Here is an 18619-nt window from a genome sequence, read left to right as displayed (position 1 = left end):
TCACAGTCTCCACCAGCTGCAGGACTAACTCTGAGTCTGGGGCAAATATTCACTCCTCAGAAAACAGAACCAAAGAGTTCCCTGCGACACAGGGGTATCTAACACTCAATCTGCTATTCCAGAGTTATCTTAAGAGTCCCCAAACCCACCAGGGCAACTATGCCTAGGAAAACTTGCAACTAGTCAGAGAAAAGACAGGAAGACACTAAAGGCCTGCATCTCCCCCAGACAGGATTCTGAAAAATCCTCATGGTCCCAGCAGCCTGGCAAAGACAAGGTGAAGTAACACTCACTTTCTATATACTGCAGAGGGTCACTGGAGGAATGTGTAGATGGCATCACAGACTCAAACAGCAAGAAGCAAACATTAATCCAGTTGGCTTTGATTAGGGCTAGAGAAGATCCCATTTTCAGAGTGCAGGAAGTTTTCCTATCCAAAAAGACTTCATGGTGTCTTAAGTTACACAGCGTCTTTACTATAGGACTCCAGAAAAAACAAAAGATACGGTCTAGTCAGTGTTAACTCTTAACAGAGAAAGTGGAGAAAAATCCACTAAACTGACTGAATCTGCAAGTACACTAAAAAAAAAGTTACATGTAAGTAACCTTTAGTCTAGCATTAAATATCAATGCCCTTTGTTTTGTTTTTTTTTTTACATGTGAATTAACATAATGGATGTCAACTCTGTTCAAGAATGAGCTTCAGTGTTTTCCCTTCCTTTAAAACAAGGCTGGTACTGTTATTTGGAACAGTATTTCAGATGTGAGATGGAACAATCACTATTTAAGCTCAGTTTGTTAGTGAGAAGCTGGAGCGATGTTTATGCTACATTTGTTTATGACCTCTGAGGATATTTACTGAAAAATTTCCTCTCCCTCTTCCCTCCCTCGCTCTAACATCTTTCAGCATACAGTTGCTGCCTGCTAGTTACTGCCCCCAAACAAATGCAACATGCTGACAAAATTTTACTGCAAGTATCAGTTGGGTACTTTCCAAAAAAGTGTGCAGTAGTGACATTTATATATATTTCTTTTTGATAGACTGTGCAGTACTATGGTTTTTTTGTTGCTTATGTGCTTATGTTTTTTGCTACTTCTGCATGGCAGAAATGGATTTAACAGACAGATGTAGATGAACAAATATTACAAAAGCCTGTTTATTTCCTGGCAAAACATATCTGCATGCTCTGAAACTGAGCATCTTCATTTACCTGTGGGTCACCAAATGAACCAGCCCAGTGCACTAGCCAGCTAAGAAACCAGTAGTCAAGTATCTAGAAATCTCACTTCATTTTGCACTGAAAAATTAAGGTAACAGTACTCCTTAGACAGAAAATGGTAAATAGCTAAAAGCTTTAAAACCATGGGAAGTCCAAAATGGGGATCACTGCTTTCCCTTACAGAGATCATGATCAGCCATACTGACTTATTTCAGATTATGGAAAAGCACTAAAAAGAGTAAGCTGGAGGTCTCTATGACCAAAAACACGGGAGCACAGAAGTCCAGGTGTCCCACCCTGCTGCACCAGAGGTGCACACACAAGGAGGCACCACTTTCTACGTTCAGCAGTTACGTTTAGAGGGGCTGTGTGGAGTGCCCTGCTCCCGGCATCATCGAAGGCTGAGTATTCACCAGAGTATCCCTTGCCATGGATGTCTCCCTACACAGCCCACAGACAGCACCAGAATTTCCCAGAAACTGGCAGGATCTGCAGGATGGCAGGACTCGTCTACAGGGGCTGAAAGAGAAAGCCTCATCACCGGAAAAAAACCTGAAACCGTTCTTGTGTTCTTCCTTCTCCATGGGTAAAGAAACTGGGAAGTTTTCAGTTTCTTTACCTATGGGGAAGGAAGAACACAAGAATGGAATTGTAACATGTATGCATTCAAAATAAAAAATAATTCATTTAGTCACATTTGATTAATATATATCCACTTCATGAATGAAAAGTGCTTTATTTTCTCTCAGTCTTTATAAGGGCATGCATGATCAATACTATTTCCAGCTAGTCTACACCTGATTTTTCTTCATTGGCAAGTCAGAAGAAAATTGTCCTCAAAACTCTGCTCAACCAGTAAGTTATACCCTCTGCCCTGGGAAAACTGATGGACCCATCTTACCCATTATACTTTCTACCTCAGCCATAGCGAGCTCTCTGATGGACTTACAACCCAGAAGACACCTTTAATCAGCAAGACTGATGGCAGCACGTTGCTGGGTAGCAGTAACTCTGCCAGCGTGGGTGAATGCAGCCCATCAGATCCCAAGCCCTCCTCTCCCCAGCTCCTCTTTACTCCTGACTCCCAGCCAGCCTTCCTGCTTTGCTTCCTCCCTACTCCCTTCCCTCCCCTCCCTTCCCCAGGCACCCAGAAAAGTAGGGACAAAAAGGAGAATTCAAACTTTGACACTTGCTCTTTGATGAAAAGCACAATTGCTAGAAGCGTTAACAGGGTCAGCACTGAAACTGCTGGAGTTCCAGTCTGTTTTGATGAAGACAGCAAGTAACAATTTTTTCAAAGGTTGCTTGTGCAGTACACAAGGACACATCGAGATCTGCCTGTGTCTGAACACTGAGGTTAACACAGCAACCAGGCTGAGTGATACAGGGCCCAAGACTAAGTGGCCACTGTTCTTTTTATTTTCTTTTTTACACACTCGCAAATGGGTTTGCATCAGTATAGAGAGTCCATCAGGTGAAAAAAAACCCAACAGGATCTCAATTTATTTTTTTCCTTTTATATTTGCTATCATTTATTTACAACACTGGCAAAATAACTTCAATCAAAATGAGGTTAAGATTATTTTTAACAGATGTTCACTGCTGGCCTGACCCAAAATCCACTGACGTCAATGAGAAGACTCCATGGGGCTTTGGATTGGGTTCTAATTGTTGGAAAAATTAATGTTATTGTAAACCACTGGTCAGTGCTGTCACATGCTCCCCTTCTGTGCCAATTCTATATGACCGGATAACAGCTTCACATAAATCTGTTCCAACTGTTGTCTAAGAGGCTGAAGGACACAGAGGTTTATCTTTTTAATTCAGAACTGCCCCTGGTCCTTCCCTAGCACACCCCATGGCCCTACTGTATTTACATTTGACAGATCGAGCATTATGGACTGTTCACACAATCAAAATATTTCACAGCCAGACACTGAGTGGAAATAATGGAATTAATGCTGAACGTGTGAAGACAGCTGAGCTACAGATTCGTATGAGATGAGAAAGTTTGGTTCATATACTTTCAATAGAGACTTTTATTTATTTTTATTTACATACAGATCTGAAAGAAGGGTTGTACTTACTGTTAAGAAGACGGAAGTCTATAAATGGGTAGGAGCCACGGCGCTCGGAGACAACCCCTGTCTGACCTCTCACCCGTGCATCTCCTGCAAAACACAAAAGCCCCAGAGACATTAGAAGGGGCAGCTGCCTTTCTCTGCTGTTTTGATCTAGATCTATTTTTTAATACAAAGTGACGACATTACACATCTCCAGTGGGAAAACTAAGGTCCAAAAAATCATCTCCCATGACATCCCTGAGTAATTGGGTAAAGCAGTACAGCTGATCCTCTTATCAGAACAAAGACACAAAAAACCCTTCATTGCTGGCTGGGATTAAACCACAACATTATCCTACTGAACAACTTCTTGCCCAGCAAGAAGACTCACTGCTTCACAAAAAGTGCAGACATCTGGGTTTTTTTCTCAGCCAAGAACAGGTAGGACACTGAGTGTCATGGCTTCACATACAGCGGTTCCAACACTGGACTTTCCCCCCAATCCAACTGACCTCCAAAGTTGTGGGACTGGTCTCAAAATCATTAGTTGATGAAAAAAATCCCTCCAAAAAAGTATGAAGATGTTTTTGCTCTTGGATGAGTGGTTTGTTTGTTTGTTTGTTTTTGTTTTACTTTCTGCTCTTTGAGCACTCTGGAAAAAGCAAACTTTCTCCTCAAACACTGCAGCTGTTTTATGTAAGTGAAAACCTGATGTTCTCAGATAAGTAGTACTCTGGAGTGTTAGTGTGCATATTTAAAGATCATGAAGTGCCAACACAGTACTAAGAATTAGTATTGTTGTGCAATGCACACTGACTAGCTCCTAACTTACCAAGCAATATTGATGAAATAGGCAAAACTAATTTACGGAGAAAAATGCTCCTCAGCATGAGCAGGAGTTACAAAACCTCTATCCAAGTAGACAGGATGTAGTAGGAAAGCAGATGTCATTTTAATGTTTCCATAATTTTAAGTATCTTGTAGTGCAATGTAATTGTTTCTTTACAGGCAATTAACAAGACCAAAATATTAGAAGTTCTTAAGTAAGATGAAGTTAGGAGACTGTGAGGTTCTAAGTTAGAGGACACTAGTTCTTCACCATACTAATTCCTCTTCTACAGAAACAGAGACCACAGTGCTGAAAGCATACCCACTGCACATCCTTACACAGCTCACACTGTAGTCCTCTCAAAGTTTGCAATAGAGTATGAATTTTTAGTTAGTTTGAATTGCATTTCCTCCGGGATACAAATATAGCATCTGACTAATCTAAACAACAATAATTTAAGAATTTGGCTGCTAGTGCTAGCTTCTACTGCTTGTGTTTAAAAACAAAACACCTTGTACCATCAAAGAAGGACCTAGTTAAATGCTGTTATTTTTTTTCTATCTAATGCTCGCTTAAAATGTGCTTACAATTATGTTTAAGGAAAGAAAGCCGAGTAGAATTATTAAGTTAAATACTTGAGGTGGAGAAAAACTTCCGTGCCCTCTAGGGGTCCTTAGAGATATGAAAGACATCGTAAGAGAGTGCATGCAAATTAAGACTATTTCAAACACAGTCACTTTTGATTATAAATCTAAATCTAGGTTCTCTCACCCTTACTTTCACTTTGCTTTTTTGTTCCCAGAGACAGAACACTTGTTCCCTGTTCTCATCTCCTGCTTGCCAACCACTGTGAGGAACAAGTCCAAAACAACTCAAGCTGTTGTTGACCCCACTTACCCCTCCTGACAGCAGGGGCAGAAGGTACAAACCTCTACCTGCTCTTCAGCTGTTCCACTTCAAAGGCTTATTAATGCCATGGAATTATTAATCTTAAAGCAGTTTAAGATTAGCTGCAATGTAATTGTGGCAATGAAGGCATATGAGCCCATCCCCCCGCCATCCTTGCGCTGAAGAGTAGAAGGGTGGAGCAAATAGCTGGAGAGTTTTTAAAACACCGACGCAAGATTCATCAGCACCCACAAGCCAGAGCCCATGAAGCAGCACCCAGACTTAAAAGCACTGCTCCCTGCCACAGGTAAGCCCATCAGATTGGCTCACGTGTGCAGAAAGAGTACGAATGGCAAGCATACGGTGCACATTATATAAACTCAAAAAAATCAGGCAGGCTTGAGCCTGCTACTAATACAGGCAGCAGCAAATTAAGAACGGGTGTGAATTCAGAGCATGCCTTGACCGACGCTTTTTGTTTTTCTGCAGGCACCAATGAATTAACAGGAATCTGCAAGTAATCCCCTGCATTACACACTGATAAACATGTCATTTGTGAATGTATCAGCAGAGACATTAAAAAACATAAAAATATATGTATCAATTCAGACTCCGAAAATCTTCAAAAACACGCAAAGCACATGATAGCAAGACTGATATTCTTTCTAGGCATGAAATAATACATCTATCAAATCAAATCAAATCAGAGAAAGTACCATAGTACTAGAGAGAAAGAAAATCATATACAGTCATCTTTCAAAAAGATTGCTTAACTCTGATCTCAGTAGTGTGACCCCAAATTTTGAGGAAGAGAACAGTAAAGGTAAGTAGACAAGTGTAACACCAAAGAAAACACAAGGTGGGCTTACCAAAAGTAGACCATGCAAGATACTTAATTACCTCAAATAAAATGGCTAACTCTTAGACAAAAGGAAATGAAAGCAATACTGTAGTGCAATTCAACCGTATGGACCTTGTTAAACATACTAGAGAAGTGAAGAGATGAGTACAAGAACTGAAGACTAAAAATAAGAAGATAACACGGTGCACTGAAAGGAAACGTTTACTTGGGAACAATTACTCCATGATCTCCATGGTATTTAGAAAATTCATGCTGGGAATGGTCCTAAAAGAGTTTCACTGATGATCTTGACATAGAAGAGCACTACTGATACTTGATGATAACACAATGCTGGGGGATACCAGGTATTAACAGCCACAGCTATTTTAAATTAAGTTCACTGCTGCTGTCACCTTTTCTGTCCCAACTGCTCTGTGGCCTGGTAACCTGGATGTTCCTGGTAGCCCAGCTTCTTTCCATGGTGCTGCTGTCTCATATAGAACTACAGACGAGCCAAATGAGATGCTTATGTACACTACTGAAAGCAATTTTAGCAAAGAGAGGGAAAGCAAGGGAGCTATTGATGCAATTAGTAAGAAATGTAAATGGGTTTTACTGAACTAGCAAAGCCAGGAACTGAAGTCATGACAAATTAGTGGTGATTCCAACTGGCTATTTGTGTAATTTGACATTTTTTACAGACAGCATAATTTTGGGTTGTCTCTAGCACTACAGGAATCTGTATGCAGAATAAATCTGCATCCCTGTTGACTTAGGAAAAGCCACTAAAATCTTTATATATTTATATGATTATTAACTTTATCCTGAGGGAAGGCAAGTTTCTGATGAGTCAAAGATGTTATCAAGTAGCTCTACCTCATGAATCTACTATTTCAAAATACTTCACCAGGTGCCACCTAGTCTCTCTCTACATCATTAGAGAAAGATTAGTTAGGAAGTGGTGGTGGGCTGAAACGACCACACCTCCCTTCCTCCATTTTTTCTTGGCTCTTGTATTTGGAAAATATTTATATACTTCCCTATTACTTTTAATTACTTCTAAGTACACTCAACAGAAAGACTAAGAACAGGGATTGCACCAGATATACAACTTACCACATGAGTTTTAGTTTCCAAGAGGCAAGGGCCATCCATGGCAACACACTCAGTGTTAATTTTTCTGCTTTGGCTGACTTTAATCAGTCCACCAGACTTTCACATCTCTTTGTCTCCACCTTAAAAATCAACTTAAGCAGTTGTTCTGACAATTTATACAATTAGCAGTTTTAGATAAATAATCCTTTTTAGAGCAAAAGGAAGGAATTCTGTGGTAACAAGACAGGAAATTTTGACAGCTCATTGTGTTCCCAAATGAAACAAGCAGGGTGAAGGGAAATGGTCAGGGTACAGGATCTCCTTGACTGCTTTGGGCTGAAGATGCAAGGCTAGAACATCTGCAGCTGCAAACACCAGGGGCTGCACCCTCACTGGCGCCAAGCCGCCCCAAGAGCTTCCAGCAGGGACATCTCCCAGGGGCTGCTGAGCTCCTGAATTTTACTTTTGTCCTTGATAAAACAGACAAGAACACAAACCAAATAAACCAAAGCAACCTATATAAGGGGCCAGAGCTGTGACTGGCATGCATGACAGATCACAGGCACAAGAAAATCAGCTATAGGGTAAGATCCACAGCACTACTGCAGCCATAGCATCAAGGGCACTTCCAGATGGTTCAGAAGGGTTAAGAAAAAAATGAGGCAGCTCTTAACTGCCTTCCACATCTGGAGGAAAGAGCCATCTGCACTGAGGAAAACAACTTCTCCAAGCCTTGCCTGAAACAGCATGCGATTCAATTTCACTGAGCAAGCACAACAAATTAGGAGAGAAAATAGGGTCATAGCTGTGACAAAACAACAGAGTAGCTTAATCCAGCAGAAGTTAGGATGAACCACCAAATTATTGATTCTGTTTAGTACACAGCTCCATGTGGTAAATCGGGAATACCACAGCAAATTCACAAGAGGTTACAAGTATTTATTCCAGTCAAGTTTTCTTACAATCTTCATTCCAGTATTTCTTAAGTTGGCTGTTCAGGGCACATACTGCAGTGGCTGATAACTTTTCATGGAAAACCATGCAGCAGTAGTAAGGCCTCTTGCGGACTCTATGGAACCCATGGCTCCTCCACTATTTCGGTTACAAAAAAACCTGCAATTTCTGACATGAAGGAAAAGGACTTGGTGATGTTTTAAGCATCAATCTGGTGATTGTGATTAGTGGAAAGCTTTTTAAAAGGGAGAAGTGTGGCTCTGTAGCAAACTCAAATGAAAAATTACGTTAAAAGTGAGTACCAGAATAGATGGAATTATATTTTTATTTTAAGAGACTGGACGCTTGTTCATGGTGATTCATGCTGTTTTGGATTATTTTCATTCTGGTGCATGAGTGCTGTAAGTGTTACTGTAAATTCTTGTTTGTAGAAGGCATTTTATAAAGATTTCTCATGTGTATCAGATCTTCTGAACAAAACCATTTCCTCTGAACAGACACAGAGAGACTGATTTAAGGGTTACAGGATCAGGACGATTTCCCTTTACAGCAGGAGAAACTGGAGCAGCCACCTCACTTCATCCATTTGTAAGCATTCAATTTTTAAGCATGTAAACATTCCAAAATGTAAGGTTTTCCATGATGTATGCTGCATGGTTCTACTATTCCTGCTAGTAGTCCTAATGAGCTCATAAGTATTGACTTCATCCAGTGTATTCTGCAGTTTTGTTCCAAAATGCTCTGCAAAGGAAATCATTGCTGTTACTCCCTTTTCACAAAAAGCGGATAAAATGATGATGTAGAAACTGTAATTCAGTTTCGTAAATGTTTTTTACATTGAAAATCAATTAATTTCCCTTGTAGTGGTCCTACCCAGGGAATTAATTATTTTTATTTATTTATTACTAGTCAATTACTTGAAGTTCAGCTATTAAAAATTCCTTTTCCAACTGCAGATGAGACGTTTCACACATCCTCTGTTTTCTTAGTATTTTGAAGTGAATGGTGGTTCTTATGTTCAACAAGAATTACTAGGACTGCTTTAGTGTACCTGCCAGCTCTAATTCTGCCCTCCTTTACTGACCAAAATCCACACTGCAGTTGTATCTTAACCTCCCAAACAGTACTATCACTGTTCCTTGTGCCAATCAGTAAAATGCAAGAAAGAGAAGTCGACAATCCGCCCATAAAACCCTTTTCAATCCTGGAATTCTCCTGGAATGGCTTACCTGGATACAGAGGAAGATCCTAGGATCCACAAGCATAACTTTAATAGGGTATTGTCCATTCTGACAAATGAACAAGTTAAATGAGTATTTTACAGACACCCTAGAAATCCTCTCTTTAACCATATCATATGACACGATTGACTCTGGTGAAAAGACTGAACTGACGCATCTTGAGGCAAAGCTCTTACAACATGCAGACTTTGGAAAAAGTTCTTGCAGACAAGTGAAAACCAAGAGTATGAGAAAACTGCCACTGAGAACCAGAAAAGAGCAGTCATCAGAAACTCAGATACTGAAGCAGCACCCACATTTCCCTCTTCACAGATCTGTTTGCTTTTGCATGAGCAAATGCAGAGCCTGAAACACTAACATCTGACTGAAAAATGGCCAGTCGACTGGACAGGCATCGACTCTCCACTGCATGAGCTAACAAAGGTAGGTTTCCAAAACGTCCATGTGTTATATTGCACTGGCAATTCTTTCACTTGTGTTTGAGCTTGATAATGGGCTACGAATTATTGCCTCAAGGTCAAATGTATTTCACACACTCCTAGGTCTAAATGAGTGGAGAGAAGTAGGTGCCTCCGCCCAGTGACTAATGCTAAAGAGATTTTCAAAGACCCATGCTTCTGACTTTGATGCAGATGGAGTTTAAGACCCTTCTTTTCCTAAATTCAGTGCCATGATTATAAGCAGAGCATGGGAAGAGAAGAATCCAAGACCTCACCCAGGAGGATTATATTCAGAAAACTGAGACCACACCAAACCCCTTAGCTGTGAGTATGCCTTTCACTGTGATTATCCCTGTGACTATTTGGTAACAAACAGAATAGATATATACGCCTTTAGTTCACACCAATGTAGACACAGCCTCAAAACACTGATGTACTGTGTACACTCATACAGTGTAATATTATCCCACAGCTCAGTTCAACAAAAAACAGCACCTGTTATGCAATAGCCACTGGAGTACTGTTCTGGATAAAACACAGTAATTTATCTCTTTGCTTCTACTGCATAGTATCTGCTTTACTTTCAGTATTTGCTAGATAAAATACTAAAGTTTATATAAAAGTTTACATACAGTGCTAAACCACAGGACAAAAAGACAAAAAGGGAGCATAAGAACAGGCAACTTGCACAGCCTGCTTAATTAGTAACTTTTCCTTTTGAAAACATGAAAGATTCAGATATAGGAAGGAGCTTGCCAGTACAAATTTTGCAAAATTCAGCCAATGGCTTTCACATGCAGATTAAGAGATAGACAAGTGTTATCTAGCAGGAAAGGATAGGGAGTTGCTGAACTAAAACCAAGAGACAGGTCTTGGAAAAAAAGAATGCAACAAGAAAGAACGGAGACCTGTACAAATACAGCATTTTAAGTGCAGAAGGCAGCAGTCATCTATCACCACACCTGCATACTTGAAAGGCATGATTTAGACACTTTACTTTGGTAAATATTTTCCTTGCACTGTATTGTAAAGAGCAAACCATCTACTATCTAGAGGGGCTGAAGTCACTAGTATGAGAGGAAAAGGAAAGCCTGAGAACAGTTGCATATGAGTGCTGGTATATTGAAAGTCTCACTGCTGCCATCCCCAGTGGAAGCACTCTGGCTGACTTCAGGCTTACCATACTGCTGCTGCCCAGCAGGCACAGTAACAGAGGTCTTGGGACATTCTGAAGCAGACAGGATCCTCTTAGTAAAGTGAATATAACCATTCCAAGTTGTAAAGCTAGGAACCAGCTGTTTGTGTCTTGAGTTTCATATGGTGTTATCGGTGGGACATTTCTGTCTCCAGATATTGATCACTGGCTTTACAGGAAAAGTGGGTATTAATATAGATAGGGCACTGAACTGTCTTGATAATCTTGTCTTCCTAAATGGTTTGAAAACTTGTAAATCTCTCTGCATTAGAGGACAGGAGCCATGTCAGCAGAATCAGGTTCTTGCATTGCTATCATTGCTGTTACTATAGAGCCCTGCTGGCAAGTGGCAAAACTTACTGGTTTTTCTAAAAATGAAACTGGATTGTCACAAACACCTTAAAAACTAAAGGATACATCCAGCAATGTTAAGAGCTGTAATAAAAGTAATAACAGCTTCAGCATAGTCTTAGCAACAGGTAGTAGGTTGCATTACCATGGCAACTTTGAACATAATATCCTACTGTCATGCTACTCCCATACCTCTCCCAAATAAATTACAGCATAAATATAAGAACATTATTACTTATTCAATTTTTAAGTTTTTTATTCTAGTCTTCAGCCAGACTCTCAGCTACTGAAATAAACATGTATTTAATAACAAACTTCTAATACATGTACACTCCCAATTCTAAGGCTTTCATTTTGTATAAAAAAAATGCACAAAAGATGTGTTTTTTTCTAAGACCAATGCCAAAAAGAGGTATAGAATTCAAATCTCTATGGACAGTGCAATAGGTGAAGCTACTCATGCTGTCATTCCCTGAAGATAAGGATTTTTTTTTCTCTCATGAACACATCAAAACCCTAAATTATCACAAATATAAATTACATTTTCTTAACTGTAATAACATTCTAGATACAGATACTCTTTCAAAGACCCTTTTGTATTTACCTATGTATTGTAACTTCAAACTGAATTCTTTCAAACATCTACATCTGATTTTATTATACGGATTTCTGATTTGAACAGTGTCAATGCTTTAAATGCTTCTACTGTGAGAACACAACTGGACTCCTTGAATCCACCTGTGAGGGTTTTGCAGTTGAAAAACATTATTTTTCTGCAGAAAGCTGAGCTGTCAAGCATTTATCCATCCAAGTCTGCCTTACTGTTATGCATTCTCATTTCTCACCCACCAATAATATTTTTTAAGGGATATCTTAAATTAACTTTTTATTGTTTGTTCCACAAATTCTTAAAGAACTTATATGTAAATATACACACATAATGGGTTGCACTGACTGAGCCACAAGGTATCATTCTCATTTTCTGCTATGGCACTGTTACGTTGGCAAGCAGAAAACAACTGATATTACAATCCATGTAAATCTAGCATAGCCATTCCTTAAAATTTGATATACTATATATACTTAATTTATGTAAAATAACAATTGGGATAATGACATAAATATTAATGAAAAAATGTTGCTCATTCCAAAGTGGAATAGAACAAATGGAACTTTTTTTATAATTATTATTTTTTTATTTAATGTTCTATAATCAACATTTTTTGTTTTTGAGAAAGAGAGGGGATGCTTGGAAATAACATGCAGGATAATAATCATAAGCCCTGAGCTCATTTCCTGGTTTCTTATGGAACAAACTGTTTTCTTTCCATGCCTCAGTTTTCCACTCCTGTGTTTTGTTTGTTCTGAGTAGACAGTGAGTTCTCTAATGCAGGGCCTCAGTGGTTCAACAGTGTTTTCTACCTGCAGTTCTGGTCCTGGCTTCTACATTACCACAGTTCAAACACTAATTATCTCTGCTTTTTTTACAACCATCAGTTAAGTTAGACAACACAATAGCAAATGAATGCAGAGGGGTTTATTTGTGCTATTAAATCAAAATTTGCTTTCAACTCTTTAATGTGACACTTAAGAACATTTCCCTCTATTTCCACAGCTTTGCCCACAAGATTTCTCCACCCTCTCTTTCCCATTAAACTACAAAAGACACATGTTTAAAACCATAACTAGTAATACAGCAATTGCCACTGACTACTTTTGGAACACCTAACATTAGCCAAAATCTCAAGTCTATCAACAGTTTTCACAGAACGGCAGCTGTGCAGCGAAGCAGGAGAAGCACAAGACCCTCTGAATTTGCTCCCCACTGATTTTGTGCTGAAATTGCACAGCTGCCATTTGCCTTGCACAAGATGCCCGAGACTCTGCTGATTTAGTCTGTCTCACTGTATCTAATGTATGGTGCTTGCACAACCCTTTAAGGTGCATCAGTACAAAGCCAACGTGGGAGATGAGTCAGATACAATAATTTAATTTGTCTCAGTCTTGGGCACTGACCACAGGATGATCCTTTCTTGTCAGTCTCTGCATGTTCTTCCTCTCCTCTTTTCCGACTCTGCTCTGCATTATATATGTGTCTGGATATAGATATAGATATATGCATATATCCCTAACTCTTATGTGACCCTTCTTCCTCACCTCCGACTCAGCAGTAATTCAGCCTCCCCTCCACTCACTGCCCTCTCCTGAGGCTGGAATACTGTGCAGTGGTCTAACAACCAGCCCAGCAGCACTGGCCACTTATTCTTCCCCATGGGGCTACCCCAAGGGTCTTCATGGCTGGAGAGAGCAATGACAGGGAGCAGGAGGAGCAGGAAGCACTGAGCACTGGCTTGGCAGCACAGGGAGGGTGCTTGGAAGCACAGGCAGCACTGGCTTGCCTGTTACATCTTGCCGGAGAAACTTTACTCACGACCTGAAGCTTTGCTCTGATTAAAAGCTTTATCTACATGGGAGACCACAGAAACAGATGTCTTAAGGTTAATACTTTGAATTCTTTTTGTACATTATATATTACAATAAATTCTTCTCTATCTTTTGAATTCAAAAGAAGTATCTACAGTCAATATCTGTAAACTTTATTTCTTGTTTTTAAATTTGGTCTGGTATCTTTATGGAACATATAAATATCTCCATAACTCAGTGACTTATTGATCAATAAAACAAGAGAACTTTGTCCAAAATAAGCACTGTTTTTTACCAATCAGGTAACCTTAGCACTATTTATTCAAGGTGAGTATTTACTGAGCTAGTCCTAGGCTAGTCTATATCTTATAATGCAATACTTCTTAATCATGAAGTATTTTTTAAATAAAAAGATAGCATATGTATGTAAAATAATTATTCAGAATGGAACCTGTTACATTTTGATGCTAGACACAAGAACGAAGCTGCATCAAATGGAAGCTGATCTCAACTCATCTATTGTTTGGAAAATACTTTTCTCTTCCTGTTTTTTACACTGTATTTTTCAGATAATTCATTCAGTCTAAAAAAAACCCAAATCAAATAAAAAAAACAACACCAAAACCCACCACACCCAAATCATCAAATGCAGAATCCTAATCTGGCTATAATTTAGGAAATATGCTACCTCTTAAACAGACCACTGATCTGGATCATTCTTGCTTGGTACTACGCATTTAAATTTTAAAATTTCAGAAAAGTGTAGCAAAATAGAAAGCTCTGGATCAATCTCACTTTTCTCAAACATTAGCACAGTCTCTGTGCCCTGTCCACTGTTATGGTTCAGTTGCTTTAAATATGTATAGTCTAAAGTACAATTAAATAGCGGTTTACCTTTCTTCCTCATGGCACATTCTTAAGAGAGGTAAGCACAAGCTGGCTCAAAGGAAAATAATTATCTACATATTTCTGTAATTACAAAACACCTGATAAACCCATCTAATTAGGTGCTTCCCATGGGCAAAGTCTGATTATTTCCCCAGAACCTGGTTTTGTTTTTCCTGGGGTGGCTGAGCCCTGACCATGACACAAAGCAGAGGCAGGAGCAAGGGGCACCTGGGCCTCTTCCCCAAATGACATGCTGGCAACCAGAGCTTCACTGAGCCCAGCAAATGTCCAAGCTACTGCCAGGCTGCCTCTATCCAACCTGTTTAGACAAATATGGGGCTCCACTCCAGCTCTTTATGCCAGAAACTGCAAAACTTTATCATCTGAAAGGAAGAGCAACTAGCAAGCTACACAGAGAGGGTTGAGCATGGCTTACCATAACCAGACCCCCTCGCAAGGACCTTTTACATCACCATCTTCTTCCCTCAACCCGTAATTATGTACATTGAGTGTTGATTTCAGTTTGACAAACAACAGTGTCCCATAAGGGCCCTGCACTGACCACTGCCCTTTGTGAGGAAAAGCCAAGCATACCTGAAGAGAGGGAAATCCTGTCTTGCCCTGGAAATAAATAGATTCTGCTGGGCCCCTTGTTAAGGAGGACAGAAAGAGCAGGGGTGAGAAAGCGTTTTCCTCCCTCCTACCCTGCACCTACTTCCACAAGAAGTCAGGAAAAACCTGGTTTTCAGACTCACTGCTCAACAATCACATCAATACATATTTAGTAATCTTCCAAAACCACAATGAATGGGCAAAACCATGAATTAACGCAAAAACTGTACAAATGATTCATCTGCTAAGTGGCCCAACCCAGAAGTCTCCATTTATGAACTACACTGGAGCTACACCTAGAGACTATCTGCAATTCAGGCCCATTGTGGCATAAACCCTGTCAAAGTTTTATTTACTGTGTCAGCATCAAGAACCAGGAGACATATACAGGCAACCCTTTGTGAAGGGAGCCAGAGAGGAAGCTTTTTGGGATGTTGGCAGTCCAGAGTAGGCTGGCATCACACCCTTTCTGGAAGCCAAGACACACAGTACTATCTTCCTATTTAACATCTTCCAATTACTTCATCCTTTAAGAAGAATAATTAGTAAATATATTTAATCTTTTAACTGTAACATTAACTTTATATTTGAAGTTTCCACTAAGCCCCACGCATTTCACCCCTGTTTTTAGTTAATATAGAAAAACAACAGAACCAAAACAGCATCAAAAATATTAGCATTTCAGATGTTTTTACTTGAGAAATGCCTGGTCCTCTGATGGAGAGCATACTCTGCAGTACTGCCTTTCTCCATAACCAGAACTGAAAACAGAAGCTGAGGCTTTTGTCTCCTGTGTTTTAATATACTCTAAGGGAATTGAAATAGTTGCTCATGTCTTTCAGAAAGAAGAGAAAACAGCCATCTAAAACTTTTAAGTCAACAAACGAAGACAGCTTTTTGGGTGGAGGCAAAGAACATTGGAGATGTCTTTATAAATCCCAAAGGAACAATAAACAATGCAAACAGTAATTTAACTTTGTTTTGTCTCAAAATTTACCTTTTAACCACAGCTTAGCAACCCAAAAGTTCTTAAACAGATCCTTTTCTGAGCAATCCTCAGGCTCCTCCCCAAACAGTGTTTTAAAGGCAAAAGAGAAAGCCAGCGTTTCAGTATTTGCTCTTCACTACCCACTATAAATTCCAATAGAGAATAGCTTTGGCAGAGACCTTTTGGCATGTGCATGTGAAGACACATAAGAAGTATTTCTCGACTCATACTCCTGTGCAATTCATACCAAGCAAAGTATTTTTTTTTGTCTTGTTTGTTTCTTTTGCATTTGGGGGGGGGGGGGTGGGTTGTTGTTGTTGTTCTGGGAATTGAAAGAAATAACAGAAAAACCAGCAAGGTTACTGTCTTTTTCTTCATAATAGATCAGCTCGAATAAACATTGAGTGTAACTAATATTCAGAAAAAGGTTTTGTTTTTCCTAGAATCTACCTTAACAGTATATTCAGAAGCTAAGGATTAGCAAAGAAAAATCAAGACCTATATGAAAATAACCTTAACTAGTTAGAGTCTACTTCCAAATGGTATCTAATATAAAGGTTCTGCAAATTAGGTTTTAAATTAGTACAGAAAAGCAGTTTAGAAACTTTGCTAGAAAACTTCCAAGAACCTTCCTTACTCAAATATTTGGCTGACTGACTGAACCGGTGAAACACTTACCTAAACACTTGGAAATTTTGAAAAAGTTAAATTTTAATTTGGTTCTATACTGATGAGAAAGTCCATGAAGATTTGTAAGAATCAGCTCATGATTATCACATTACTGAAGAATGTAATAAAATTCTGTCTATAGCTGTAGTACTGACTAATGTTTTGGAGCAGGCTCTAATACCAGATGTATGTTACTGGGAGAAACACTACTCTGTAAGTTCCCACACAAGTGTAGCAAGGTAATGTACACTGTATTCACACACAGCTATTCAAACACAGATCCTGTATCAACTATATGATGAAAAACATTAATTAAATTTCTATCAGCTGACAGAAGTGTGCCTGATGTCTTAACAAAGGACGTATATTCCAGTTTACCTTAAAGCAAGCCTCCTGTTCCATTCCTCCCCAATACCAAACAGCTGAGTAATTCTCTCCAGAATGCAACACGATCCATTGCAGCAGGAAAGGATTGGTATAGAAAAAAATACATCAATTCTGCCAGCACCATCTTATTTGTTTAGTACACTGCAGCTGTGAGCTCATACTTCAGATTAGTTGTTTCAGTATGAGATGTTCCTATTCTCTCAGTCTTTATGAGATAAAGCTCTGAAAATGCTTGCTGGGTTTTTTCCCCCTAGATATAGGAAGAACAGTTTTTCTTAGATCTCAAATACCAAGTACTGGGTGTCTTCAGCCCCTGTGTTGGCTCCTGCAGTTGCTCTGAGATCTGCTGGCCCATCTCCAGGTGTCCCACCAGCCCTGGACACCGAGAGATCTCATGCACAGAGGCCAGTGGAGGCAGTGGCTACACATACTTATTCCCACAAAGGAGCTGAACAGCCTGCCCTGCTTTTCCACCTAAAAAGACAAACCTGATTTTTCTGAACTGACTTTCTATTTGTATAATAAAAGGGGAAAGTAATTTCCACTCTCTGCAAATGAGAACGGGGTTTTGGTGGTAACCTAGCCACTTTCCCAATCCTTGATCACCTCTGTGGCCAATCTCATTAACTGACATCCTCACTGGGGATCCCAGAAAAGTAAGTGTTGGTCTGGGGAGGTGCTGGGAGTAACAAGAAGAAAAGAATAGGTTGCCCTGAGCCTTCCACAGAAGGAACAGTTGATGCAGCACACCCTCAGGCTCCTGGGGCAGAGACAGCAGTCACTGTTCCCAAATCTTTCATTTTCAGAAGCTGAACAACTGCATCTGCATTCAGATATCTGCAGATACTGCAGGAACTACTGTGGTTAGTAAAAAATCAAAGTTGCTGGCACTGGTGAAAGGTGAGAACAAGCTCAGGAAAACAGAATCCCACCACTAAAGGATATGCTATTCTGTTTGTGTATTACTGAATTTGTGTATTACTGAGTCTTGAAATTTCAGATCAGAAACTGAGCTGGAAGTTATAACTTGAAAAAATCACATGTGTTCAAGACCTTGATACAGCAGCCTCAGAACTCCATCTCCTAAAAACAAGCAGTGACACCCAGCACTCCTACGACACTCATGACAGGCTGTGAGGGAATTCAGCAGAGACCAACAAACTTTCCAAATACTAGACCCAAAAATTCATTTACAATTCTTTTTTCCCATAGTCAGGTAATATACCTGAAGTGTAAGAAGAAAGAAGTGAAGACAGAAAGTGCAATAAACTGAAGTTAATACACACTTTCTAAAATGAAATACATGTAACTGTTAGTAAGAAGCAAGCCTTGTATCCGTCTTCAACACCCTAACACATACAAAGGAAAAATACTACATTATACACTAATATCCAGAGACATTAGTGAAGAATAGAGAATCTGACCTGGGTTTTAGCAAATCACTAAATTGCTTTCAGCAATACCATGTCTAGCAGATATAAAAGGACGATATCAGATTTTCTTTCTCTATAAAATGAGCTTATCAAGGAAGACC

General features: G+C 39.5%; 1 protein-coding gene across 3 annotated transcripts in view; it reads right to left on the bottom strand.

Annotated features, from left to right (window-relative positions):
* PDE7B (phosphodiesterase 7B) overlaps window positions 1-18619 on the bottom strand; it is a 175225-nt gene that overhangs the window by 41292 nt on the left and 115314 nt on the right. For all 3 annotated transcript variants that reach the window (XM_014263431.2, XM_005518485.3, XM_014263432.2), the window contains one exon: window positions 3308-3391. In XM_014263431.2, the coding sequence (XP_014118906.2) occupies window positions 3308-3391 (84 nt within the window). The remainder of the gene's footprint in view (window positions 1-3307; window positions 3392-18619) is intronic.

Source organism: Pseudopodoces humilis, chromosome 3, assembly GCF_049639895.1.
Source record: "Pseudopodoces humilis isolate 2021_Gansu_Grassland_sample_001 chromosome 3, ASM4963989v1, whole genome shotgun sequence".
Taxonomy (NCBI): Eukaryota; Metazoa; Chordata; class Aves; order Passeriformes; family Paridae; genus Pseudopodoces; species Pseudopodoces humilis.
The sequence above is the reverse complement of the archived record's forward strand: the minus strand, read 5'-3'. Positions and strand labels throughout refer to the sequence as shown.